General features: G+C 32.3%; 1 protein-coding gene across 1 annotated transcript in view; it reads left to right on the top strand.

Moving 5' to 3' along the window:
- The window catches only part of LOC111140884 (LDL receptor related protein 1B), a 1,957,146-nt gene that overhangs the window by 1,690,149 nt on the left and 240,118 nt on the right, over nucleotides 1-26,879 (top strand). The window contains exons 57-61 of the mRNA XM_022493131.1: nucleotides 1,807-1,990; nucleotides 6,609-6,694; nucleotides 12,118-12,240; nucleotides 14,290-14,471; nucleotides 24,166-24,365. Of these exons, the coding sequence (XP_022348839.1) occupies nucleotides 1,807-1,990; nucleotides 6,609-6,694; nucleotides 12,118-12,240; nucleotides 14,290-14,471; nucleotides 24,166-24,365 (775 nt within the window). The remainder of the gene's footprint in view (nucleotides 1-1,806; nucleotides 1,991-6,608; nucleotides 6,695-12,117; nucleotides 12,241-14,289; nucleotides 14,472-24,165; nucleotides 24,366-26,879) is intronic.

Here is a 26,879-nt window from a genome sequence, read left to right on the forward strand (position 1 = left end):
AATACTCTTTGAGAAGAATTCAGTACAGTCTATTAAAATTCCTTTCACTTGTCCTTAAAGTGTCCTTTGAATTCAACACTGTCCTATGTCAGACTATGGCTCTCTGGTTTCCCAACCTCATGACCGCATGACTTATTTTCCACTGCTTTTCAGTGATAACTTTTTGTATCCTGTCATTTTCTCACTTTCTTTTAAAAACTTACTTCTTTTAAAAATTGTGGTAAAATATGCCTGACATAAAATTTACCATTTTAACCATTTTTAAGTGTACACTTAGGTGACATTAAGCATCTTGCTTTCTTTTGCCATCACAAAGCACCAATTGTCCTGACTTCCTAAATCAGGTAGCAGGATGAATGTTCTCAAATAAAGTAAGAGTTGGATGAGGAGAGTATGGAAAATCAAGCTATGGCTTTTGCTTTGATTTGCTGGCTTGCTAGTGGGTCCTAGAGATTAAAACAAAACAAAGCAAAACAAAAAAAAATATTAAAGATTATTAGCTAATTTTTGGTGTAAATTGTTAATGATGAAAGTGCTGAGAGCTTAAAGGGACCCATTCCTGATAAAAGAACTTAATAAAAAGTATTTAATTCTCCGTAGAGCCCTTTCAGGTGAAGATAATGCTGCCTCTTCCCCAAGTAATGAATCTGGTACCTAAAAAACTCAGTTGTTTGCTGACTATTTAATAATGCGCACATATATCTCTAATATTTTCCCAATAGATACAAAGCTCTGCCATCATCTTTACCTTCAGATAAATGACTGAGGTTATTATATGTTTGCGCTGAGTAACTCTTGAATACTAGTTACCCTTAACAATTTAGGGTTTCTTTTTAACTCGCTTACTCAGTATTTGCACATTCCTTTATTCAAAGAGTGCTAAATAGTGTTTGTAAAAGTTAATATGATTGTACTCATTTGGCCAATTATAGGTTCATTTTGTGTAATTACAATCCTCATATAGTACTTGGCAGGAAATGAGTACAGACCTGAAAGACAGTGATGGATCACAGGATCACAGCATGCTACTTCTTTAGGACTACAAAGACATATATGGTGTGACATTGTATTCAGAATTTACATGCCATTTAGTCAATATTGCTTATCGTCATCAAAGGTTCATATAGTACATCATAGAGATGCTGAAGAAAAGATTTGATGATGCAAATTGATTAATTTATAGTGGGGAAATTGTTACTGTTATTTATTTCTCCAGACAATATCAACATGATTATGGAATCAGACCCAGTAGATAAATATTAATTGAGCCTTGCTGTGTGTTACAGATAGTCTCAGCTCCCTGACTTTATCCAGACAGCTTCATCTTTGTGCCTCTAGGTTTCTCATCAGTTCACTAAAAAGAGTAATATCCACATCATAGATTTCTGTAAGGCTCTGATAAAATAACACATGCAACAAGGTTAGTGATCTTCAGAGGTCCATGTAACGGTTAATTCTTAACGATTGTTAAAGTCCTCTGAAAAGACAATCTAATGTAATAGAAAAAGAACAAAAGAAGTTGACGGGTGCTGTAGTCATCATCATGCTAGAGCCACATGGGTCTGATGACGTCAGTGAATCTTTCTAATTTTGCCAACCTCAGATGATCAAATGAAGGTATTTGGGAGAATTCTTTTTTAGCTTTACTTAATGTACATAATTCTTATTAAAATCACTGGACACAAAAAGACTTGCCATTACCTATTCTTACATGATTTTCTTTCTTGAATCATGCTAAAGGGATATCCAATAGGAAAGGACAGTGACAATGATATGAATTGATTATGAATGTTTTTCATTCTTCAGTGCAAATGCTGGCCTGGATTCCAACTGAAGGATGATGGTAAAACATGTGTAGACATTGATGAATGCTCCTTGGGATTTCCGTGTAGCCAGCAGTGCATCAATACATATGGGACCTACAAGTGCCTCTGTACAGATGGCTATGAAATACAACCTGATAACCCACATGGCTGCAAATCACTCTCAGGTATCGAACTGAACTTGTCCACTGATCCAACCACAGTTACACATATGGATTCTGAGTTTTATAGCCATTCTTACTGAATTCACTCCCCCTTTCTGTGTGTGAGAAATCAAAATTCTTCCCTACTTACCTTGATTTAGGAATCTGTCACTCTAATTTTGTGTGCTGTTCACAAACTATTGTGTTTGTTATAAAATTGCATTATGGTCTTATGAATTACTAAGTGCTTTCTAGATTTTGAGAGTCCTCAGAAGTAAAAAGAGCTATTTCCTGCTGCATCACAGGTTCTTAGGAGCAAATTTGGCCAAGGCTATCAAAAAGCCTATTGTGACTCTATTATAATACTTTTTCCTTCTCCCCTATACCATACACACTCATATATGTATGCCAAGGAGAAGAGGTCAATAATGGTAATGGCAATGATGATGGCAACAACAGCAACAAATCAGCTATATAGGACTATTTGAATTCTTCCAGTGATTCGGTGAACATTATTAAACTTCTGTTTGTTCCAAGTAGTGTGTTTGATTTTGTGAATTAGAAAATTCAATAGAACATGGACCATAATTTTAAAAATATTATAATTCATTAGGGGAGAAAATCACACATAGTAAAATAATACAAAGCAATATAAAACAAATAATGACTGTTTAAATGAGCAAAAAATGACACCTAATATGTCTCTTATCCCCTTATTTTGAGTATAATGAATCAAATTAGCATTGCTAGTTTCTTATGTATATGCATATCATATACATGACACCATTTAAAACATTAGATATTTTATTTACTTACATAAAATAAATTCCAGGGACAGAAATTCTTAAAATCAGCTTTCAACTGGTTAAACCTTTGCACATTTTGGAGACAAAAAGTAGCCCTTTCAAAATTTTTTTTATTTCATAGTTACTTATTCTTGGAATATTCATCACTGAATCAATTTGTGTATTATTTGGAGACTGTTTTTTTGCTGTTGTTGTTTGTTTGTTTGTTTTTGTTTTTGTTTTTTTGTTTACCAACCTACTTGGTATATCATGCATTCAGTGACTTAGGATAAGAAATAAAATCTCAAAACCAGTCAGTGTTTTTATTACTTTAAGCTTTTTGCTAAGGATGGTATAAAGGGGACGAATGCTAATGATTACAATTTTGGTCTTATTATATAATGTATCCATGCTGTAGCTGTTCCTCATTAACAGTAATAATTAGAAACTAATAATAATTTTAATACAAAAACTGTTGCTGAGGCAGAGTTTAATACAAAAACTGTTGCTAAAGAGAGGATAGATTCCAACTTTACTGAGATAGAGTTGACATAAAACTATATAACTTTATTTTTAATTTTTTAATGCTATGTAACTTTAAATTATATAATGCATTGATTTGATACACTTATATACTGCAATATCATTGCCACCATAGTATTATGAACACTTCCATCACTTCACCTAATTACCATTTCTTTTTTCTGGCAAAAGCATTTAAGCTCTACTCTCTTAGCAACTTTTAAGTATGTAGTATTATTATCTATAATCATCAGGCTGTGCCTTTTATTCTCAGGTTTTACTTGTCTTCTAACTGAAAGTTTGTACTTTTTAACCAACATCTCCCCATTTCCCTTACCCCTCATCCCTGGTAAACACCATTTACTGTCTGTTTCTATGAGTTTGTTATTGTTGAGATTCGATGTATAAGTGATCTCACATAATATTTGTTTTTCTCTGACTTATTTCACTTGGTTTAATGTCCTCAGGGATCATCCAAGTTATTGTACATGGCAGGATTATATTCTTTGTCATGACTAAATAATATTCCATTGTGTTTAAGTCTGTATAATATTACATATGCCTGTGATATAAAAAATATTTAATATATACTAATATATTATGCATGCATTGCATGTGATATAATATGCATATGTGTAAATACAAATATATAAATAAAGATGCATTTGAATACAGATATTTATACATATAAACATATTTACACATATGTGTGTATATGTCACATCCTCTTTATTCAACTGTTGATGGACACTTAGGTTGTTTCCATGTCTTGAGTGTTGTGAATAATGCTGTCATTAACATGGGAATGTAGATATATCTTTGTTACCCTGTTTTCAGTTCCTTTGGCTAAATAACCAGCAGCGAGATTCTTGGGTCATTTGTTAGTTCTATTTTTACCTTCTTTAGAAACCTCCATACTGTTTTCTATAGTGGATTTACATTCCTACCAATAATGGACAAAGGTTCCCTTTTCTCACATCCTTGCCAACACTGGTTATCTCAAGTTTTTTTGGTGATAGCTATTCTAATAGGTGTAAGGTGATATCTCATTACGGTTTTAATTTGCATCTCCCTGATGATTACTGATGTTGAGCATCTTTTCATGTACTTGTGGGCCATTTGTATGTCTTCTTTGGAAAAATGTCTATTCAGATCCTCTGCTTCTTTTTATTTATTTATTTGTTTATTTATTCTCCCCCCTCAGAGAGAGGGAGGGTTCGAAAGAGAGGGAGATAGAGAATCTTAAGAAGGCTCCATGCCCAGCTTAGAGCCCAACACAACCCTGAAATCATGACCTCATGAGCCAAAATCAAGAGTCAGATGCTTAACAGACGGAGCCACCCAGGTGGCCCTCCTCTGCCCCTTTTTAAATCAATTTTATTTTTTTATTGATTTGTATGAGCTCTTTGTATATGTTCAATATTGACCCTAATATTAACATCTTATCAAATATATAATTTTCAAATATTTTCTCCCATTCCATAGGTTGCCTTCTATCTCTGTTATTTCTTTTGCTGTGCACAGCTTTTTAGTTTGATATATTTCTGCTTATTTTTGCTTTTATTACTTGTGGCTTTTTGTGTTGTACCTAAAATAATCATTTCCAAGAACTTAATGGAGACTTTTCTCAATGTTTTCTTCTAAGAGTTTTATAATTTCAGGTATTACATTTGAGCAGTAAAGAACATAACTGCCTAAGTATTAAGGTAGACCATAACTGACCAATTTCATATTTATAAATATAGTTGACAAGAGATGGCAAGGCACCTTCAACTCCACAGCTGACTCCCTTTAGTAGGGTTCAGAGTCTCAATTTACCATCAACACAAAGACTGAATGATTGGGGGTGCTGCCCTTGCTAATGGAAAGTGTCCAGGATGTGTGGCACACATTTCTAACCCCTGGCATGTAAAGTATGCTAAAATATAATATAACACCCTATGCATTATATATTTACTGTGAAACTAAAAGATAAAAAGAGGAATGTAATAATTTTTAACATAAATTTAACAAACAGGACAATAACTCTATAACAACAAATGATTCATAATAAAATCCATATTAAATTACATAAAGTGACTACCATTTTCATTGCATTTTTTTTTTCCTAATTTCTCCTGACACTAAATTTGCTTATCAGGGACTACATTTATGACTTTATCTTAGAAACAAAGCTGTTTAAAAAGAGTTTGAATAAAACTTTGATTGAACTGACCCAGGATTATAACAATCAAGGATGTGGTCAATTTGAGTTTAAATTATTCAGATATGTATTCATATAAATGTGCTATACAAACTATCTTAATATTTTTTATTTACAAATCCAGTTTGTGGGTGTAGACACCTGGGTGATGCACTCAGTGAAGCATCTGACTCTTGGTTTGGGCTCAGGTTGTGATCTCAGAGTTGTTAGATTGAGCCTCCTGTCAGGCTCCACCACTCAGCAAAGATTCTTTATATCCCTCTCTCTCTCTAGAATAAATAAATAAATCTTTAAAAAACAAAATAAAAATCCATTTTGTTTCCCAAAAAATCAGTTTTAAAAGAAAACTGATCTAAAGTTTTAGAGAATCTTCATATATTTGGAGCATGGTCAGATTCTTACTATTATCTATCCTAGATTCTAGAGCAAACGAGATACTATAGCATACTACAACAAATGAGATACTACAACATAAACATATTAGACAAACTATGAGAAGGAAATAAAGACCATTGTTGACCATTAAAGGGCTTAAAAAGCCAGATTATAGGGAAAGGTAAAATTAATAAACAAAAATTATAGAATCCAGAGTTCCCAAAGTATCTAAGGGAAGTCTCCAGGCAGATTTAAAAAATATATATACATATATAGATAAATACATAGATAGATAGATAGATAGGCAGTGATACTCTTGATCTTCACCAAAGTCATTCTGACAAAATAAGCTGTTTATTTGATTATCAAGAATGACTTTTCTGATTATATGAATTAAATGTACTGTAAGCTCTAAAATAGATGTAGTGTATTATTTCCTGAAACTCATTAAAAAATCGGATTATGACAGCAGATATTTTCCACCAATTCTGAATAAATTAGATAATCTGCTGTTCATGAAAATTGAAGGGAAGAGAGGGATGCATTTAGAATTATCTGGATCTTCCATACTGCCTGGGTATCTGCTATCTTTTCATTTTATTATCAATTGAAATTCTCGGTGTGAATTTTTTTAACCATTAGTCTACCAGAAGGCACTGAATTTAAATTTGTAATGCTGCAAAAACTGAAATTGAAACTAAGCAAAGTTGAAAACCATACATATGAAATTTTAATTACATTTTGTCTTGGTATTTAGATGAAGAACCTTTTCTAATTCTGGCTGATCATCATGAAATAAGGAAAATTAGCACTGATGGCTCCAACTATACACTTTTGAAACAGGTATGACATTGTCATAATGATTTCATGTTTAATATGGGTACTCCAGATATGCACTAGAATTATAGAAATATCTCACAATTAAAATTTATGAAGCACTTACTTATGGACACATGCATATATATATATATATATATATATATATATATATATAAGATTACCATAGATTTTATTTTATTTGAATTGTCCAGGTGATGTTCCCAACATGTTACATCACACCATATCTAAGAAAGTAAAAAAAAAAACAAAAAAACAAAAAAAAACAAATGAACAAATAAACAAACTAAAAAGACAACGAAAGTAAGGTATAATTAATGGAAGGGAAAACTGTCTCAAGAAAAGCTAGATTAGAAAAAGCATAAAATTATCTTTAAAGTCTTTTTTATGTTACCCAAATTGGCTTTACCCCTTGGGATTTAAAAATGAATGCCTTTTCAAGAATTTTATGTTTCTGTTTGTAGAACTAAGAAATAAAGTAGGATTGGTGATCTCTAGCTTTTAAAATTTAGAATTAGCAAGGGAGCAAAAATGTAATGGTAATCCAACCATGGTTCAAAGGTTGTAAGGCATATATTTTCAGTCTTACCCTCTTCATCCCTCAAGGTATCCACTCCAAGAGAGTCTAGGTTGATACGTTTTGATGTTTAAGTTCTATGGTCAGAGTTTACTTATAAAGTAAGTAAATTTATTTGAGATAAAAAGGTATGATTTCCATTTTAGGACAGGATAGAAAACTCTGAATTGCTCACCTCAACTTTTATTTCTCACAGTCTGCAGTGAAAATAGCATAAAATCAAGTCACTAAAACTACAGTGCTTACTGCATGGACTAGACAAATCATATGCAGTTAAGTATACCATATTTTTAGTTGTCAGGAGAAATAGTTTCTTTGGGAAGGTTCAGTTGGTATATGTTTTGCTACAAATGTCTTTTTGCCCCAGACCACATAATAGTGACATAAATATGTGAAAGCTCTGTCTAGAACAAGTGTGCCAAAAAAAAAAAAAAAAAAAGAAAAGAAAGAAAGAAAGAAAAAAGGGACATTTCTTGTTCTTATATGTTTGTGCCAGCATTAGGCATAGGCAAAGAAGGCCATTCATGTGGTGATTTTTCAGCATAAGGAAAACTTACTTAACTACAACTATTTTTGTCACCAACTGACGGATTCCTCCATTGCCATTGCCAGTTTCATTCATTTCTCTTAAGAATTTAGTTTCATTTTAAGTGAAAATATTCATTAGCAATGGGACACTGACTCTCCCTGACAGTTGGATTTTCCGGTTTTCCTGTAAGTTACAGATTGAAGATGAAACGTTCACATAAAAATCTAGATTTCAGGCTACTTCTGAAAATAAATAGAAAGGTAGAGCAGTACTGGGCTCACATCCTTGAATGTCCACAATCCAAACCCTGTAGCAGTTGACACTTTGATGTAGGGGCCAACACTCTCCAATTCACTGGAGTCGTCAGACTTCCTGTGCACTCATCACGCATATACTTGTTCATGAATGTCTGTGAGGTTTAGATTCTTGCTCTTGAGATTAGAGTGTGCCGCCAACATTCACTGTATCATTAGAGAGAAGAATTTCTCATTGTGAACCCTGCGGAGACTGGGAAAAATGTAAAATATTTTCATGTTGTTTATAAAAACTAAACAGAAATCTATTTAAAATATAAGAATTAAGCCACTGTCTCTTTAAGAGATGCATAAAATAAGAATAATAATTATATATATCTAGGAAACAATTTTATATATATATATATAATCTAGGAAACAATTCCAGAGAAAAAGTTTTAGCATATATAAATGTGAAAAATGTTTGCAGCCCAAATGGCTTTCTACATTATTTAACTTAATTCTTTTTTTCTATGCAGCCTAATTTTAAGCTTATAACAAAGTTACAAAGTCCTGAAAATAATCTTTTTCTTTTGGAGTAAGTCTCTATATCCCCTCTAAGCCTCTCTACACCTTTAAAGTTGAATGTGCCAGCCACTGATTTCCTCATATGATATCTGGAAAAAGGACATGCTTATTTTCTCTTTACTGGATTGTTTTTGTTTGTTTGTTTAGCATTTCTTCCTTTTAGATTCTGCTATCAGAAAAGGAGAAAGTTCTTTCTTTAGAACACTCTGTGTATAAGCTCAGTTGAACTAATAACTAAAATAACAACAGTATTTATTGACTTCATGAAGACCATAACAGAGCTTCAGTGACATCTCCTTGCTTTATTTTCCAATGCTGTGACTCAAGACATTTCTGCCAGTGTCCCTTTTGTCTTTTCATGGATAACATGTTACCAGAGATTGTTCTTAATGGAGCAAAATGATTTTTTTCTGTATGCATCATTTAAGTCTCTTTCATATACCCAGATTTCTTTAATATACATGTTCAGATAGAACTTCTTTCCTGATATCGTTTTCAACTATTGTCATTCACTAGTACCTAAGTGGGGGTGACTATCAGATGGTTTTCTTCGTGTAGTGTTTATGGAAATGATGGGGGAGTGAGAAAAAAGAGGAAGCTCATGAGGACTCTGAACATCTGTGTATTTGGAAAGCATTTATTAATGTGACCACTGAGCAAGGAAATAGACACACAAAAAGCCAGACAGAACCCTTACATCCAGTTTTGCCTGCAGTCTGTTTGGAATATATCATTTCTGTCAGGGGTGATATTTTAAACTACAATTCATTAGAGCATTATAGGAATTTTCAAGGAGTTCTAAGCAGTAGAAACAGGTTTTTGGTTTTTTTTTTTTCCCTCAGAGATTTCTGACTACATGTGCTGAATGAAGTAAAAAACGGAAGTAATTATCTCCCCATATTTCTCTCAGTCAAAATAAGTGAAAAGACATCTTGCCTTAAGTTTGGGAGGGTTTTTTTGGTGTGTGTGTGTGTGTAGGTGATTAAGAAGAACAATTACCATAATATCTTGAATTTTATTCTCTCTGTTGTAGTCTGTACAATCTCATGAAGCATTACAGTGAAAAATGATAACAACTGGTAGATTATTTTTTTACTCTACGTATTCTAAAACATAGTGGTAGCTCGGCCAGCTATAACTTAAATTCATATACCACATGCATAAAGAAAATGTACTGTAATAACATGGATTTTGGAAGTAAAATGCATTAATCAAGTATTAATTTGATTAATTTAAGAGCATTAATCAAGTGGTTTTCCAGTGTTATCCAATTCAATCCTAGCAGTGGTTTTTACTCCAGTAAAATTGCATTGGGAAACAAAACACAATTTCCTAAATTAATCATCTTGAACCAAAGGGTGCAAATCTTCAGCTATAGAAATGAAAGAAGCAAATAGGATTTTGATGAAACCAATTTTCAGCTCTAAAACCACTGGGATGACTCTAGTGTTTAGACATTATTTTGACCATACCCTTGGCTGTTTTAATGTTCCTTGCATATGATTCTGCAAAGAGAGAATTGCAAACTTTTCTGTGGGGATTAAGGGTAAAGCTGTAGAAAACTACTATTAGAGTGAATTTATTAAACTCTGTACAGAACTTGGAATATACTCAATTTATATTTTAAAACTTCATAGACCACTTTCCAGATATGTATGCTGAAGCGCATTGTTAAGGAGTCCTCCAGGTTTTAGCTTGTGAATGAATATTTAACAAACCTTTTCTTTCTGTGATTGATTTTTTAAGCATTAATGGTCGTTATTTTTGATTAGTAATATCAGTAAGAAATATACTTGTGTTTATTCACCTGGGTGTAGTGAGGAATTTAGACACTATCATGTGTCCTTACGTCTCTTACTTATGACCAATGGCAGGCAGGTCCAAACTGTCAGGCTGTTTCAGGTTAACTTTGTAATCTGGGGCAGAGGAAGGAGATTGCTCATGTTAAGCCAAATAAAAACATAAGGCTTGAAACTATAATTTTAATGTCATTACCACTAGAATTCAGCCCTGCTGAGAGAAAAAAAAATCCACATTTGCCAGAACCTTCTCTGAATTGCTTCTATAACTCAGCCATCCTCAGTCTTCTAGACCGTTAGAAAGAAGTAAAATATGAACAGTAATAATTTAGCCTTGACCTGAGTCTTATAAAAGAGTATATAAATCTAATGCAGGGTCATTATATCTGCTTTTGAATTTGGGGAATAGATCTGGAAACTGATTTGGGGAACAGATGTGGAAATTACCAGATGTGGTAATTATCATCCTTCCTTTCCCTCCCCCTCCAACAAAACAAAATAGCTCATCTTCCTGAAGGTGCTAATCCTTACTCATAGGATGATAGCTACTTATAAATGACCCCAAAATAATTTGAGTCTTAATTATAATTTTAGGTTGACTGTAGATATAAGCAAGTGTACAACAGATATAAAGATATGGCTCTCTAGGGCTTTGCCAAATATCTATAGTGTCAATTATTTTAATACATAAAATTCATGTATTAATAACTATCCAAGCCTTAAAAATGAGTTAACACAATGGAAATCCTGATCCAAGTTTTGTTAGTCCATTGGCGTAGTAAATCTATGAGCCCTGATGAAAGGTCAGAATTAAATTAATCCCTCAAAATCATTTTAATAATTCAGCACCTAAAAAAGATTTCCAGATTCTGATGTACAATTCTCAAATCAAATCTGTCAAAAGGCACACTCACCACACCATAGAACTGTGGTATCCAGAAACCTATCAGTTGGATTCGTGTTCAGTTTTGCTACCTTCTAAAAAAGACAGGAGTCTAAAGGCAGGCATTCCCTACTCTTTCTATGTGGAATAAAAAGATGTTGACCACCCAGTTCCTCTTTAGTCAGATACTGACAACTCTCCTAAGATTATAAGTTTTAAATTCTGACATGGCACTCTCTTGGCTGAAGGGCCCTTGGAAGCAGGAAGAAACAAAATGAGGCAGCTGATTTATCTTGTTGAGACAAATGATTTTGGACAAAGTCAATTCTAAACTTTCTCTTCTGACTGATCAGATGGCTATCCAGGGCTCATCTTCAATCTTCAGGGATCTTTGGCCTTTCCAATTTAGATGTACTCTCTTTTCTGGTTATTCTACACAACAGATAATAATGACATTAAATTCATACTTTTTAACATTAACCTAAAGTGAGAGTCTTTCACTTTATCTCCCTAAAAGCAGATTTTTTTTTCCACTCACAGTACTGGCTATTTACTTAAATCTTTACCTATAAGTAGTCCAAAATTTTTGTGACCCGCATGGAAAGTATTTTCAAATGAATTATGCAACATGTTAAGTGTATGGTACAGAGAAGATATAAACATAATGTGCTTTTAAAAAGAATTGGTCACAAGTGCTCTTCATTGTAATAACTATAACTATTTAGGTTTAAGGAAGATAGTGATTCTTATGAACTAAAACAAAACATTTTAAAATAATTTCTATAAACTATTATTCAAACATATCCTTTTTTATTTTTAGGGATTAAACAATGTTATTGCTATAGATTTTGATTACAGAGAAGAATTCATCTATTGGATTGATTCTAGCCGACCCAATGGCAGCCGCATAAATAGAATGTGTTTAAACGGAACTGACCTTAAGGTAACTACATGTTACAGTGATGGGATTATTGGATATTTTATTGGTATATCTGACTTGAATAGAAAATACTATTTCATGGTAATAATACAACTCATAGAATGTATTAGGTTGATCTGAATTTCACATTTGTACAGTGTTAATACATACTTTAAATATGAAATATGAGGCTTTTTAATCCATATGTTTCATTATAACACTACTTCTTGCGATAAGATAGAAATCAAATTGGGAAAATAAAATTCGGAACTTTATTCACAACCCTACAAAACGTGAGGGATGCTTTTGGCTTGAATGATTAGTGCCTGACCTGCAATTGTGTTGATTTATATAAAAGGGAAAGTTGAGTCTGAGAATCTATAACTGAAAAAATTAATTACTAGACTCTAGATTGAAATTATAGCTCTATTAAAATTAACCTTCAATACACGGAAATAATTGACTGCATTTCTGTAAAATCATGAATGTTCTGATCAGACAGCATCATAATTAAATATATGTCACATTCTAGATATAAGCTACTTGGCACTATTTCTGAATTATCTTGAGTTTTGTGTTCTGCTGAAGTGAGCACTGTGTTACCTTGTGTTTTAAAATAAAATTATATGAAAAAATAAAATAATTTTTGCTGCCTATATGAAGTAAAATATATTATAAAGACATTTAAATTCAAGTACATAGAACCTATCAATTACTTCAACTTTTTTTGTAACCGTCTCTAATATCATACAGAAATTATTAGTGGAAACAATCATTTTTGAAAATATTAATAAAATCTTGAAATATGTATATACAATACCAAGACAACCAGTGTGATTGTATTTAAATAGAAACTTTATATATTTATGTATAAACTGATAATTTTAAATGAAATACCAGTTTATTTATAGAACAAAGAAACAGATGAATTTTGTCTTTTTTAATTCTTTGACTATTTATAAAGAAATTGTAAAAGTACCATCACTCAAACTTGATCATATTTTTTTACATTTAAATTTTTGCTTTCTTTTATATTTTTAATATCTTTTAATATTTTAAAGGATTAATTATCTACTGCCTTGGGACTACTAGCACATTAGGACCTTAAATCATGTCATAACATAGGGTCACAAAATGAATCATATTTCTATTGAGATAACTAATTCACTGATTTTCATGTAAATTGTCAGCCATGCCAATTTTTTTAAAGGTAGAATTTGGGAGAAAGAAGAAAAGATATCTTTAATTCAATACAGTAGATTGATACCATTAATTTCTGAAAATGCTATTTGTTATCTTTACTACTGACAACATTAGGGAAAGAATAACTATATTTCTTTTTTCTAATATATAACCATTGACTGCTGTATAGCCCCAAATTTCAGTTTCTCCTTTCACATAATCCTCAAATCATTGAGAACTCAGAAATAGCAGTTACACAGAATCTTTGGTTATTTTATATGCATCATGTTTATACATACAAAGTTTATATCCTTATTATAACTGATATTGACATGGGTTAGAATGAAGTGCAGCAGTCATATGAATTTCACTTCCTTTGTTTAGGTTGAAATAAGGTATGTTCTCGCTTGTATTTTTTTTTCCTCTTGTTGTAGTAGATAATTTAAATAGGGCAAGGCAGGAGCAGTTAGGAAAGTAGAGAATGCCATTGGTATCTCCTCCAAAACCTGTTAAAAGTAAATAATATCAATAATTCTGTGCATGTGTCTTTGTGTGTGATAGAATTTCTCCCCCCAGTTTTCAGAAGACTGTAAACTATAACAATAATGTCATCAACAAATTTGTAGCTGTCCAACAGTTTTTTATTTTGGTGTTTACTTCATAACTCCATATGTCATATTTAGGGGCCTGATTACAGATATTGTAATTCCTTGCATCACAAATGAGTAAGTAATTTTATTAGGGTAAATGTGTTCTATGTTTTATGTTTATCTAGATTCTATTTCTAATGTTTAAGTAGAATTCTATTATCTCTGTAAAAATCAAAAAGCAGTTGCTCAGTTCTTAAACTAGGTTTTTACATTGTTAACTTTTAAATTCTTATCTTGTTAGGTAGTGCATAACACAGCTGTCCCCAATGCACTTGCTGTCGATTGGATTGGAAAAAACCTCTATTGGTCTGACACAGAAAAGAGGATCATTGAAGTATCCAAACTCAACGGTTTATATCCTACTATACTTGTTAGCAAAAGGCTGAAATTCCCCCGGGACCTGTCTTTGGATCCTCAAGCTGGGTTTGTAACAAACATTGACAATCTTAAATTAAAGATAGAAATTGTGGATTACATTCAATGCGGTAAATCCCATTCTGTAGGTTTTAACATGAAAACCAAGATGAAGTGTAATGTGTAGACATTCTTACTGGGAAGTCAAAAATAGGAATGTGACTACCACAGTGAAAAAGAAAAACATTTAAAATGATGAGATTTTGCAGCAAGTATTTTTTTTTTTAAAGATTTTATTTAGTTATTTGACAGACAGAGATCACAAGTAGGCAGAGAGGCAGGCAGAGAGACAGAGGAAGGGAAGCAGGCTCTCTGCTGAGCAGAGAGCCCGATGTGGAGCTCGATCCCAGGACCCTGAGACCATGACCTGAGCCGAAGGCAGAGGCTTAACCCACTGAGCCACCCAGGCACCCCTTTAAAAGTTTTAAATGCAACTGTTTTTCTAAGTAATCTATAAATGTAGTGGAAATAAATAAAATGTGCAGATTTCTCTAATTTCAATGCCTTTAAATCTTGGAGGAAAAGAAGCGATTGTGGTTGATCATGAATACAGATGATATAATTCCTGTACCACTTTAGGGCAAGAGACATAAGTATTGTCCATGAATAATAAATAACAAGTACATTATCCATGCATTCCAAAGGGATAGCAAAATGGAAATACTGAGCAAGATTCATATTGGAGCTGTGTTTGAGTTGCATTTCGTTTTAAGAAATGAGAACAAGTCATTGTAGGGGTTAAGGACAGCAGGCTGGAGATTCCAGATGAGGGAAGAACACACAATAAGGTGTCGGAATTTAGGAGTCAAAGTCAGATATGTGGCTGCTAAAGTTCTGTAGACTATGACCATTATCATTCACTTTTAATTGTGCTGTTTTGGTAGAGAAGGCATGCCTTTCCTTTTTTTTTTTTCTCCCACTATAATTTAAAGTGATTACATACTCCAAAATGATCTCTGTAGAAGTTCAACCTTCTCAACGTGCTTGTTAAAAGAACAAATTCAGAGAAAATGTGATTCTTTAAAATAGGACACATTCACAGTAACAAGTGTCATGATAACAGTAGTGCTCTAAATTTTCTGCTGTATACACTAATTTCACTTAATATGTCTCATGAAATCACTGCTTTTATCATATCATATACAACAACTAGCAATCGTTTCTTGCTAATGTGTTACAACTGTTTTTTTTTCTTCCCTTATGTTTATAATTGGCAATGTGATCATATCACTGTATATTTTATAGCTTAATTTTAAACTTTATTTTGGGTAAAAGCAGTACCTAATAGGAGGAGACTTATACTGTAAATACTCTTCTGTTTCCAAAGTAATGTACAACTTTTAGGTTTTTGCTATATAATTATGTAACCATTTTGTTACCTTTTAAAGTATTTTCCTTACCAAAGCAACAGAAGATTCAAAAGAGTGTCAATTCCATTTTAATTGAAACAGAGTCACAAGAGAGTTTGTTTTTAATATGTCTCAGGAAATAATGGCCAGTTGTACTAAGTTTGACTATTGTCATCATTCATTCATAAGAATGTGAATATTTTAATTACTTCAGTATTTTATCAGATGATATTTATTTTAGTGTGTTCAAACCATTGTCCTTTTCTTCAAAACCAATATGGTTGGCTTAGCTTCTCATTTTATACTCTCCAAGATGCTTCATATTAAACAAACAAGCATTACCTGTAGATCATAATAGTATTGTGGAATTTATTAGTTATAAAGCAAAAACTGTGTCTTTGCCTAGTGAACACAGCTGAGCTTAGCTTTAAGTTTTATTTCTCCTGGGTTATAGGTATTATTACCCTGTAAACTGAAAGTAGCCTTAAGTTATCATTAACATAAACCCATCCATCAAAAGTGTCAGTTAAAATAGTGAAGTACTAAATTACTGTAAATATTATGAAAGACTCCCTTGATTGCAATTTTGGATAATATTTTATTATGATATAGATATGGAAAAAAAGATAAAAATCAGATCTTTTTATGTAACAATTAAAGCCACCTATTTTATCAGATAAAATTTAATGACACCATTTTGTACCTGCTGTTTTTCTCCTTCCCCGGAGTGAGACAATAGGGCAAATTGGGATTTTAGTTTGTATGAGATGCACTTCAGGGTGAAAATTTCATAACTGTCTAAAATACTGTGTAATCCTGCTTTAAAAAATCATCCTAAATTATAAGATTATGTGATAAAAATGCCCTTGAATATTTCTACATTAGATTAACATCGCTGTTTACATATGTTTTGAATTGGCCATCATGACTGACCCCCCATTTCCTTAAGGAGAGTAATTTCTGTCCTGATATTTAGTGAAGGATAAGGGAATCGTTTGTGTAAAGGAGGATAAAGATCACTGGACTAATATAATGAAGCAACTAAACTTTTAGGAGGTAGCTTAGAGGTCTTTTCTGTCTTTTAATGATAGTATCCCAATTGTCACAATATCAATTTCATATGGTGGCTACTAAGAATGATAAGTCGATCAAGTAGACAGATTGATCACCTTCCTGTTTGTTACATTTAAATTCAGCTGAGATCCAATTATCCTAATCGTTCTGTTATCTGGTTTAGTTTGGGAAATGCTGCTGTAATTTATCATAAGTTGGGGGCAATTAATATTATTTATCAGTGTTTATAAAAGTTGTCATTTATGCAGAATATATATATATATGCATTTTAAAGTAGAATAGGAAATATAATGTTAAAGCCAGACTGAGCATAATTTACTTTTTTGGATGATTAATATTATTTCAGGTAATCACATAGCAAAAGACCATTATGACAGACAATAAAGTGAATGTGTAATATTACTGTTTAATAGAAGATTAATCTACTCATTCATTAATTCAACTCAAATTTCTTTAGCATTTAGTGTCTATCTGTCCCTGTTCTAAGTAGCAGCAAAAAATTAAATGGCATAGTCCTATCTCTAGGTATTTCACAGTTCAGTGGATAGGCAGATGAGTAAATAATTACAATACAATGCAGTAACTTATTAAAATAGAAAAAAAATAGAAAATGTTTCTATCTTAACTAGATTCAGAGTCCACTTCCTGGACAAGATGGGTAGAGTAAGAATTAGCCAGAAGATGTGGTGCACTTCAGAGCAGGCAAAAAGAACAAGCTCTGTGGGAAAGCAAAGATGCATAGAAGAGCATGGCACATTCAAGGAACTGAAAGAACTCACGTTTGGGACAATTTAAGTTTGCACATTTGTGAAACTTTGATACCAGTCCACTTTACAGAGCAGAGAAAGACCTAGGGATCAAAATAACAACAACAAAACAAACCTTATAAGATTTCTGGTTCAGGCAAACAGGTTAATAGAGGAAGATTTCCCTAGAATATGAGGAATACAGGAAAGTGGCAGAGATAAGAAAGGGAGATGATCAGTGTGTAAACCTACTGGGATTGGAGTTCCCATGTAATAACAATGATAATGAAGATCCCTAGCCACTTCTCTAGAATTCTATGAATTTGAAAACTGTGTCTGCATTTATCACTTTAGTTGCTTGTACTGTTTTTCTGAGTCTGTGAGAAAAACATTATTATTCTAGCTATTATCCTTAAAGTACAGAAAAGAACATTCAACCTCAAATTGGCCTAGTGATTCTCTCAGGATCATATAGGTAGTAAGATACTAAATTGAGGATTTAACCTAATTCTCAAGCTTTGGTCCTTTACTTTTCCTATTATATCACATTAGAATTTTCAGTAACAAAATGATACTGGATCATGATCGTGTTTTTCAGGAACCATGCAAACAGAGATAAGAAAACAAACTTATATAAAGACAAAACTACTATAGTTTCTTCCATTTTAATAAATAGCCTTTTTACAAGATTTTAAATGTAGATGTGAGTATTTTGGAAAAAATACAATCATTACAAGCATGCTTTATTATTAAGAATATTTTTCTTTGGATTTCTTTTCTAGTAGTCTGTTAGCAATACTGTAAGAAAATAATACTAGGTGCTATTTTGAATTATAAATATATTTTAATGAAAATATATTGAAAGACTCATATATAACTCAGTATTTTATCCACTATTGCCAATACAGAAAATGATAATGCAAATATATTTGAAAAAGACACATTTTATGTTTCTGTATCTTCCATATGTCATTCTTTCTTCCTAGAATGCCCTTCTGATTTTCCTCAAGTTTGAATAACTTCCCATTTTTCCAGCAACAGCATGAATAATCGCTTCCTCTGTGAAACATTCCCCAGCTGTGCCTAAGAAGTCCCTACATATTGAACACATACCATTGCATGACTTTTTATTTTTTTTAATTTTTATTTTTTGAGGTATAATTGACATAAAATATTATATTAGTTTCAGATATACATATGATTATTATTAGTACAAATGTATATCTCTCCATCTAGAAAGTGAATTCTTTTCAAAAGAAGGCTTGGTTTAATCACTGGTTGTACCAAACACAGAGATTGTTAAACTCACTGCAGAAGGAAATAATAAATGGGTAACTGGATATACACAGCGAATAGGGTTATAGCTACAGGGACATTGTACCTGCATCATTGCCCAAACCAATACATCAGTATGTAAATAACCTGCATGTTTCAAGGAGAAAGGTCATAAGGGAACTTTTGTTATGAGGGAATGAAAGGCATGCTAGGAATAAAAACTCAGTTTCTGATTTCTGTGGGGAAATAGAAATATTCTATTAAAACAAACAGTTGCACTAAAAAAATCCTTTCTCTACCAATTTTTAAACCTATATTTCCATATTTAGTCAAAAACATACAGGAAATGAACATCAAAAATTAATTATAATTTAAAATTAGAAATAATTGCTGTTGGAAGAAATATCTATCTCCTGAATTCAGGAAAAAAATAGTAAAAACAGCAGAATTCTATTTTAATTTTTTAAAGAAATGGAGCATATTATATTAAACTATAAAAAACATCCTTAGGAACCACAGAAGCCTATTGTTATGGTTACAGCAGCCATTGTTTTCTTTGTTCACACTTTGTTATAACTTACAGAGTAGGTACCATTTAGGGCTGAGGTTTTTCAGATGTGATCCTAGGTAAACATTACATATAATACGGATGAAATTTGGAACTCCCCTTTTGACATTTTCAATGAAGTTTTCATTTTTCAGCTTTGACCATTTATAGAAAATTTTGTACTTAAATAGTTTTTAAGAAGTTGGATTTCAGATGTTAAAATTATCAGAATGTCTGGTACAGTCTTACTGGAAAACTTGGAAAAAATGTCTGGTAAAGGGGCTTAAGTATGGAAAATTAAACCATTAAAGCTTAACCATCAGAAGGTAGGTATTCATAAGGAAAGAGCAATCCTGTGTCTATGAAGATTCATACATACCTGAAAAGAGTTAAATTATATTTTTCTTCAATGTAATAGAATCTTTTCATAATCTTCTTTTGGTTGATGAGTACTTAAAAGGACAAATCGTGATAAAACACAAAATAGAGACAAATTATATAAAATTATATGCACAATTCAGATGCAACAGGTCACCTATTAGGTGAGTATTACTAAACCAATATATATAGAGGGAGTGGACAGATATATATGAAATATATAATACATACCTAGTACAGATAAAAAATAATAGCTAATATTTGCTAAACTCTTATACCATGTTTACCAATGCTCTAAATTTGTTTCCTGTATTCCATCATCTAATCCTCATGATGATCTTATGAGGAGGAACTATTATTATTCTTTTCAACATGTGAGTAAACACAGGCTCAGAGAGGTTAAATTGGCCACATTCACACAGCTAGTAATAGGTCAACCCGAAATTTGAACCTGATTAGTCTGTTTCTAGAACTCATTTCCTGAAGGCTCTGCATAGTGCTGCTTAGAGAAAAAGGTAGTCTATAAATCTAGAGACCTGAGCCCTTGTTCCAACTGTATCACTATCATAACAGACTGTGACAACACACATAATCTTATATGGTCTCCGTTTATCAGTAAAATGAAGGTCCTAGGCTAATGATCTTTAAGATTTGTTATAGCAATAAAATCTTCAATTAAGTTATATTTTGTTCTAAAATCTGAAAGAGATAAGGATTATTCATACCTTTGTAAGGTAGCTATGAATATAAGATTTATGTTCAAAGAACTATTAGGGAGCACAATATTTCTTTCATGCTTTCTTTGATCTAGGTAAAATTATCATTCCTTCTTTTGTGCCTCCGTAGTAAAGTAGTTTTATCATTATACTTTTTTTTCATTTTTTTCTACCTATATTGTATTCACTGAGAGATCTTTAAAGGCAAAAATTGTATCTGTTTACCTCTGTGTTCCCAGTTCTAAGGAGTACCTGGTACATAATATGGCCTCAAAAATTATTGTTTCAAAATATTGTTCTCAATCTACTTAAGAATGGCTCTGGTATTTATTAGAGCTGTTATACCAGCTGAGTAAATCGAGGTAGGTTCTTTGATTATGAGGCCTGAGAATCTACATTAGTACTTTGTGGGTTCCTATGTTCACAATATATGTGTTGTTCAATTACACATTGTGTAATTGAGTAGTTGTAAGTGAGATAAAAGATAGTGATTCTGTAGACCCAAAAAAGCTAAAGCACAGTTTCCCAAAGTGTTTCCCTAGGAAAATAAATGCTATCACCTAAGATTATGTGATTAAAAAATAGGGACATTATACCTCCCTTTGAGAGAAACACTGTCATATTAAAGCATATTAAAAGTTTTCACAATAAAAAGGGGAAAAAAAGATGATGCTTATTTTGTTAAAGAAAGCATTTCTCAAATATGTTTAATCTTGAAACCTATCTTGAAAAATGTGATCAGGGAAGAATTTGTGGTGAATGGAGGGACAAAGTGAATTATGTCTAACGGAAAAGATCTATGTAATTGAAGAGGAATGGTCTCTTCCAGTGATTTTTATGGAAGCACAGAAGTGAAAATGTAAATACTCCAACTAGAGCTGAAGTGACATATTTTAATGGTGGGGAGTCACTGAGAGAAGTATTTTTGTGCCTTTTTTAAAGGAGAGCTTGAATGGCAGGGACAGGATTTCAAAACTCTTAGAAAGCTTTCTGAGAATGATGTAACAGATGTCAGACTCCATCTTCCTGTTCTTGATAGCTTGGCTCAAGATGGTGATGAGACTAGTAAAAAAAAAAAAAAGTTCCTATTATATAGAGGTCAGGCCCTTTGGAATTTCTAAATTACACTCCAAGAAATTTATTATTATTCACATCCAATAATTTGCAATACTGTATTGATAGCTTTTGATGGAGAAAACTCTTCTTTTTAACTTTTGGGATGTTTTAATTTCAAGTGGAAGCATATGTAAATAGCTAAATAGAAATATGAATATTACCTCTAATTAAGCTATACTGGACATGTACTTTGTAATGACACAGAATGTTATTGAAATACTACTTTAAATTTTTATTTATTTATATTCTCTTTTCCAAAACATCATGGTTGTATAGAAGCCCACATATATTTAGTCATATCTGACATGTGTGAGAGAAGCTAGCATATAAATGATATCATCTATTAGGGAAAAAAAAAAATTGCTTTGTTAGTGTTCCCAAGATTCAGAGTCAAATGATAAGGAAGAATGTTCTGATTTCAGTGACATAAACATCTTTGCTTTTTTACTTCCTTCTGATTCATTTTCTTCCTTTTTATCTGGACTGTCATTTTCTCTAGTATAGACAGCAAGGTGCACCCCCATAAAGTTATTGGAAAGGAATGGATTGTGTTTTTCTAGTTGTATTTTGCTAACATGTGTTTGCTTTCAAAATAAAAATAAAAATTCAAGATTTAAATAACTTAAAATAATTGAAGATTTAAAGAAAAAATACTTTTAATCAATTTCTGAAAGGTTTGGTGTCTTTTATTATCTGCTGATTTGAGATTTTCAAACTTGTTCAGAACAAACATAGATATACATAAGCACTGGATAGCAATCCAGTATTGTACTATACAAACTTGACTGTTGAATTTCCGACTCAAACATGTTTTTAAATTCTCCCTCTCAGAGCTCTCTTTGACTCTCTGTTTGCAGTAGACTACCTTTTGTGTAGTCCTTACCAGATACATATTTCTTATTTTAAGTGTCATGCTTAATTAGGACTTTTAATGATATTTTGGCAAGTAAGAAAATTTAAAAAATATATTATAATCTGCTATCCCCTACCTTTATACAGAACCTCCCAAAATAATTGTCAGCACAAAAATACACATATTTCTTACAATGATTATTTATGTTAACCCAGTATTTGATAAATGGTTTTTCTTCAACTCTTTTATTTATTTTGTAGTGTGTGGTTAAAATGTCTCAACACAGTTATCACTATCAGAATGTGTGAACAAGATTTTTCTTTAAGGAATATTTTGATTTTAAACCAAATATGCCAGTTATAAACATATAGAATAATTTCCATACTATATTATTTTAATTACCACATTTTCCAAATTTGAAGAACTAATAGTCAATGATTTTATACTTACTAAAAAGAAAAGAATGGATCTGGGGAAACCACTTGGGTAAATAAGTTTCAGTTTCGGTGTTGGAATGTGAAATGGATGTTAATGATTCTCTAACTCAAATCTTGAATCATATAGAGAAGGAAACATTCAGCAAGATAAAGTGACTTTCTTCTACTATAAGAAAAAAATAGATGGTTTAATTAAGTAGAAATTTCTCAGTAATTTCTGTCACTTATACATTATTCCTATTTTACCAGTGTATAATATTTATGTTTAACTCAGTTAGTTTTAGTACCAATATAACTGTCTTCCTTTTTTGTTTATTTTTTTAAACTACTATCTGATATACCTTACTCTAGAACTTCCAATAACATAATTGAAATCAGTACTGTCCAATAGAATTTCCGTGGTTATGGAAGTGTTCTATATCTATGCTGTTGGATATGGTAGCCATGTGACATATGGCTATTGGGTACTTGAAACATGGCTAGTGTGACTGAGGAACAATATAGTTCATTTAATTTCATATGGTATTAATTAATTTAAATGTTAAGAGTCACAGTTGCCTAAAGGCTACCACAGTGAGGAATGCAGATTCAGGCAAATATAATGTACTCCTCCATGAATCATTTTGAAGTTTTCATTGGTAATGAAGCAAAAAGGAAAAAAAAAAAATCTGGATAGTTATTCCTCCAACATTACATATGCAGCTTGAAGGCTTACTTCTGTTAGTTTTAGGGATCTGTAATTTGTTAATGTTTGTAGAAATAATGTTCTCTATACAGGTTTGTGTGCTAAAGGAAACATATTTAAAATTATGTGGATATTTTGAAGTGTGTTATTTGTTTAATAAAAATCATAAGAGGGGCGCCTGGGTGGCTCAGTGGGTTAAAGCCTCTGCCTTCGGCTCAGGTCACGATCCCAGAGTCCTGGGATCGAGCCCCGCATCATCGGGGGGCTCCGCTCAGCAGGGAGCCTGCTTCCTCCTCTCTCTCTGCCTGCCTCTCTGCCTACTTGTGATCTCTGTCTGTCAAATAAATAAATAAACCTTAAAAAAATCATAAGAAAAGCTTGTATTTAAAATATGCTTCTTAGAGTTACAATTCAGAGAGCTACCATGAATTAATTTGGGGAATAGCTGAGTAAATAAGTGAAATATTGGGTGATGTTTCACTCCCTGAATGTCTATAAACAAAATGGCTATTGATTTTCTTTCCTAGGTATTTGTATTGGATTGACTGCTGTGAGTATCCTCACATTGGCCGTGTTGGAATGGATGGAACCAATCAGAGTGTTGTCATAGAAACCAAGATTTCTAGACCCATGGCACTAACAATAGATTATGTCAACCATAGACTCTACTGGGCTGATGAAAATCATATTGAATTTAGCAACATGGATGGATCTCATAGACATAAAGGTTGGTCTGGTAGCACCAATGACTTATTATATTTTAACAGTGCATAAATTATTCATTTAGAAAATATGCACACTTTTAAAAAAAGAAAACGTGTACAATTATTTGTATTCATTATACATAATTTCTCTCAAATACATTTTATAATTTAAGATTATACTACTATACTCCTTTATAACAATATTGGTAAATAAGAATTAGGCATATTTATTCAGAGCCTCTGTAATCATGTATAAAAATCATTTTGACAGTATTTTCTCTAATTGTATGTTTCAAAATAGTTTTTATAGTAATTGAACAATATTTTTCTTAGTTAATATATACATAAATCCTGACTGGATTGAAACAGAAGATTACATGTTTATAAACATAAGGTTATTATTGCACTGGTAGGGCTTATTTTTTAAAAAAATACTAAGTAAAAGTACAGTTCTTCAAAGAAATGACATAATAGTATTTAAAAATGATCAATTATACTGCACGCATGATTGAATTTATTGTTATCAACAGAGGCCACAAAAGTTAACATGGAAAACGGCTTTCAAATTACGGTAACATTCAGATTATTTGAATTTCAGCAAATGTAAAATTCTACAGATACCTCAATTTTCTGTTCTTTTTTTATAACTGAGTAGATTAAAAAACTCTAAATACAAAACAAATGAATGAAGCAAATGGGTATGAGGGAAGTGACACAATTAGGGACAAGGGAGACATCTGAGGGGAGAGGATCTGAGGATGAGGGATTGGAAAAGAACCCCAGAGAAGGATATGCCGAAGGAGAACAGGGTGTGGCTGGAGACGACGGGGATGGAACAGAAACCACAAATGGTTCCAGTGAACACTCAAAATACTTCAGATGTGAAAAGATGAGATTTTTCCCAGAATGAAGAAGATAAATTATTTTCTTTATTGATCTTTCTTGACGTAATGTCACCTTTGTTATTAGGTGTTTTTATCTTCAAGTAGTAAAAGCCCAAGTTCACAGAGAGATCCCAAAGAAAGCCTACCCAGTAGCCTGGTTCAGTTTCTCAGGCTGCTTTCTTCCCTGGCAGTAAGCTTAGGACAAAGCCCAGGGAGGAGGGAAACCAGGGAGATGATAAGAGAGGATTATTGATAATTTCACTGGCAGGTGAGGCCATGCAAAAGTGTACCAGTATGGAGTCCTGAGAAGGATGAAGCCATTGACTTAAAAAGTAAATAGAGGAATAAAAATAAAGGAGATAAAAGTCACTGAAGTCACACCACTTAATGATTTTGGCTAAGTCCCTCTCAGCTTATATTTAAACAACTAGAAATGCTGGCAGAAAGCTTTTAAAGGTGCTTGTTTCAGGGCAAGAACATTGAGATATCACAAGTGCGTTTGGATGAGTCACTTATTTAGGTGTTGGCAATCCAATTATAGAGATAAAGAAACTTATCAGGATGCAGTTTGAGTGAAGAATTATTTAAAGATGACTTTAGGATTTTAATTACAGCAAAAGTAATGTTGACAAATCGAAATTGCACTTAGCATTCAGCAGTTATATCTTCTCCGAAGAATCAATAATGAAATGCTCTGCAACATTCTTAGATGACATAATTGAAAGTTTTATTGTGGCAATCAGTATTTTCCCCATGTAACTATGAACCCGTCTGTTTTTAGCATCTATCTAAAGTACTAGATTGTTGTGAATGCTTTACTTTCCACTAAAAACTTTCACTGAACAATAGAATTTAAACCATTTTTGGTTAAATGAATGAATATTAAAAATAGAATTTGCAACATCAAATATTTGCCTATTCACTCGACACTTTGTGCTTGAACACAAATTGTAGTTAAAAATGTTATCTATTAGAAACTACTGTTTCCATCCCCTATTCATTATTTGGAAATTATGTCAGATGTGTGGGGGACTAATGTTTTGAAAACTTAATACAAAATTAAATGCATATAAATGAAGTGTCTTGGAATCATGGTACTGGTGGTGACTTTGGGTTGAGGGACATACAGAGCAAGAAGAAATAGCATTAATTTATTAGAATGGAATATTTGGCTGAAAGATACCTAAGTATGATGTCATTAACAATTTACAGTTTGATTTTGAAAATACTTGGAAACTCACGGGGGGAGCAAAAGAAACCAAAAGAGCTGTTGCCATCAGAAGTATTTTTTCTCTTTAAGGCTTTCTCAGAAAGACTAATGAAAAATTCATTAAGCGTCTTATCAGGCATCTGCCAATATCTGAATGCAAGCCAACAATTACCTAGTAGTTACTAATGAGCTACTATTTGTAGGTAGCCTAAATTATGCCAACTCCACAGCCAATGAGAAAAAAAGCCATTCATTTGCCGTGTTTGTAAAGAGGAGTAGCATTTTCTACTTCTCCTACTTTCCCCGTAAAGACAAAGAGAATGCTGTGGTCTCTTAATTATGTATGTGGAGGTAGAAAATGAGACTTTGACATTAATAATAAATAAATTTTGCATTAGTCTGGTCACTGATCTCTTTCTTTCTATTAACCAGACTAGTGTTAT

This window comes from Enhydra lutris, unplaced genomic scaffold (genome assembly GCF_002288905.1).
Source record: "Enhydra lutris kenyoni isolate GAN:26980312 unplaced genomic scaffold, ASM228890v2 scaffoldscaffold1, whole genome shotgun sequence".
NCBI classification, from domain to species: domain Eukaryota; kingdom Metazoa; phylum Chordata; class Mammalia; order Carnivora; family Mustelidae; genus Enhydra; species Enhydra lutris.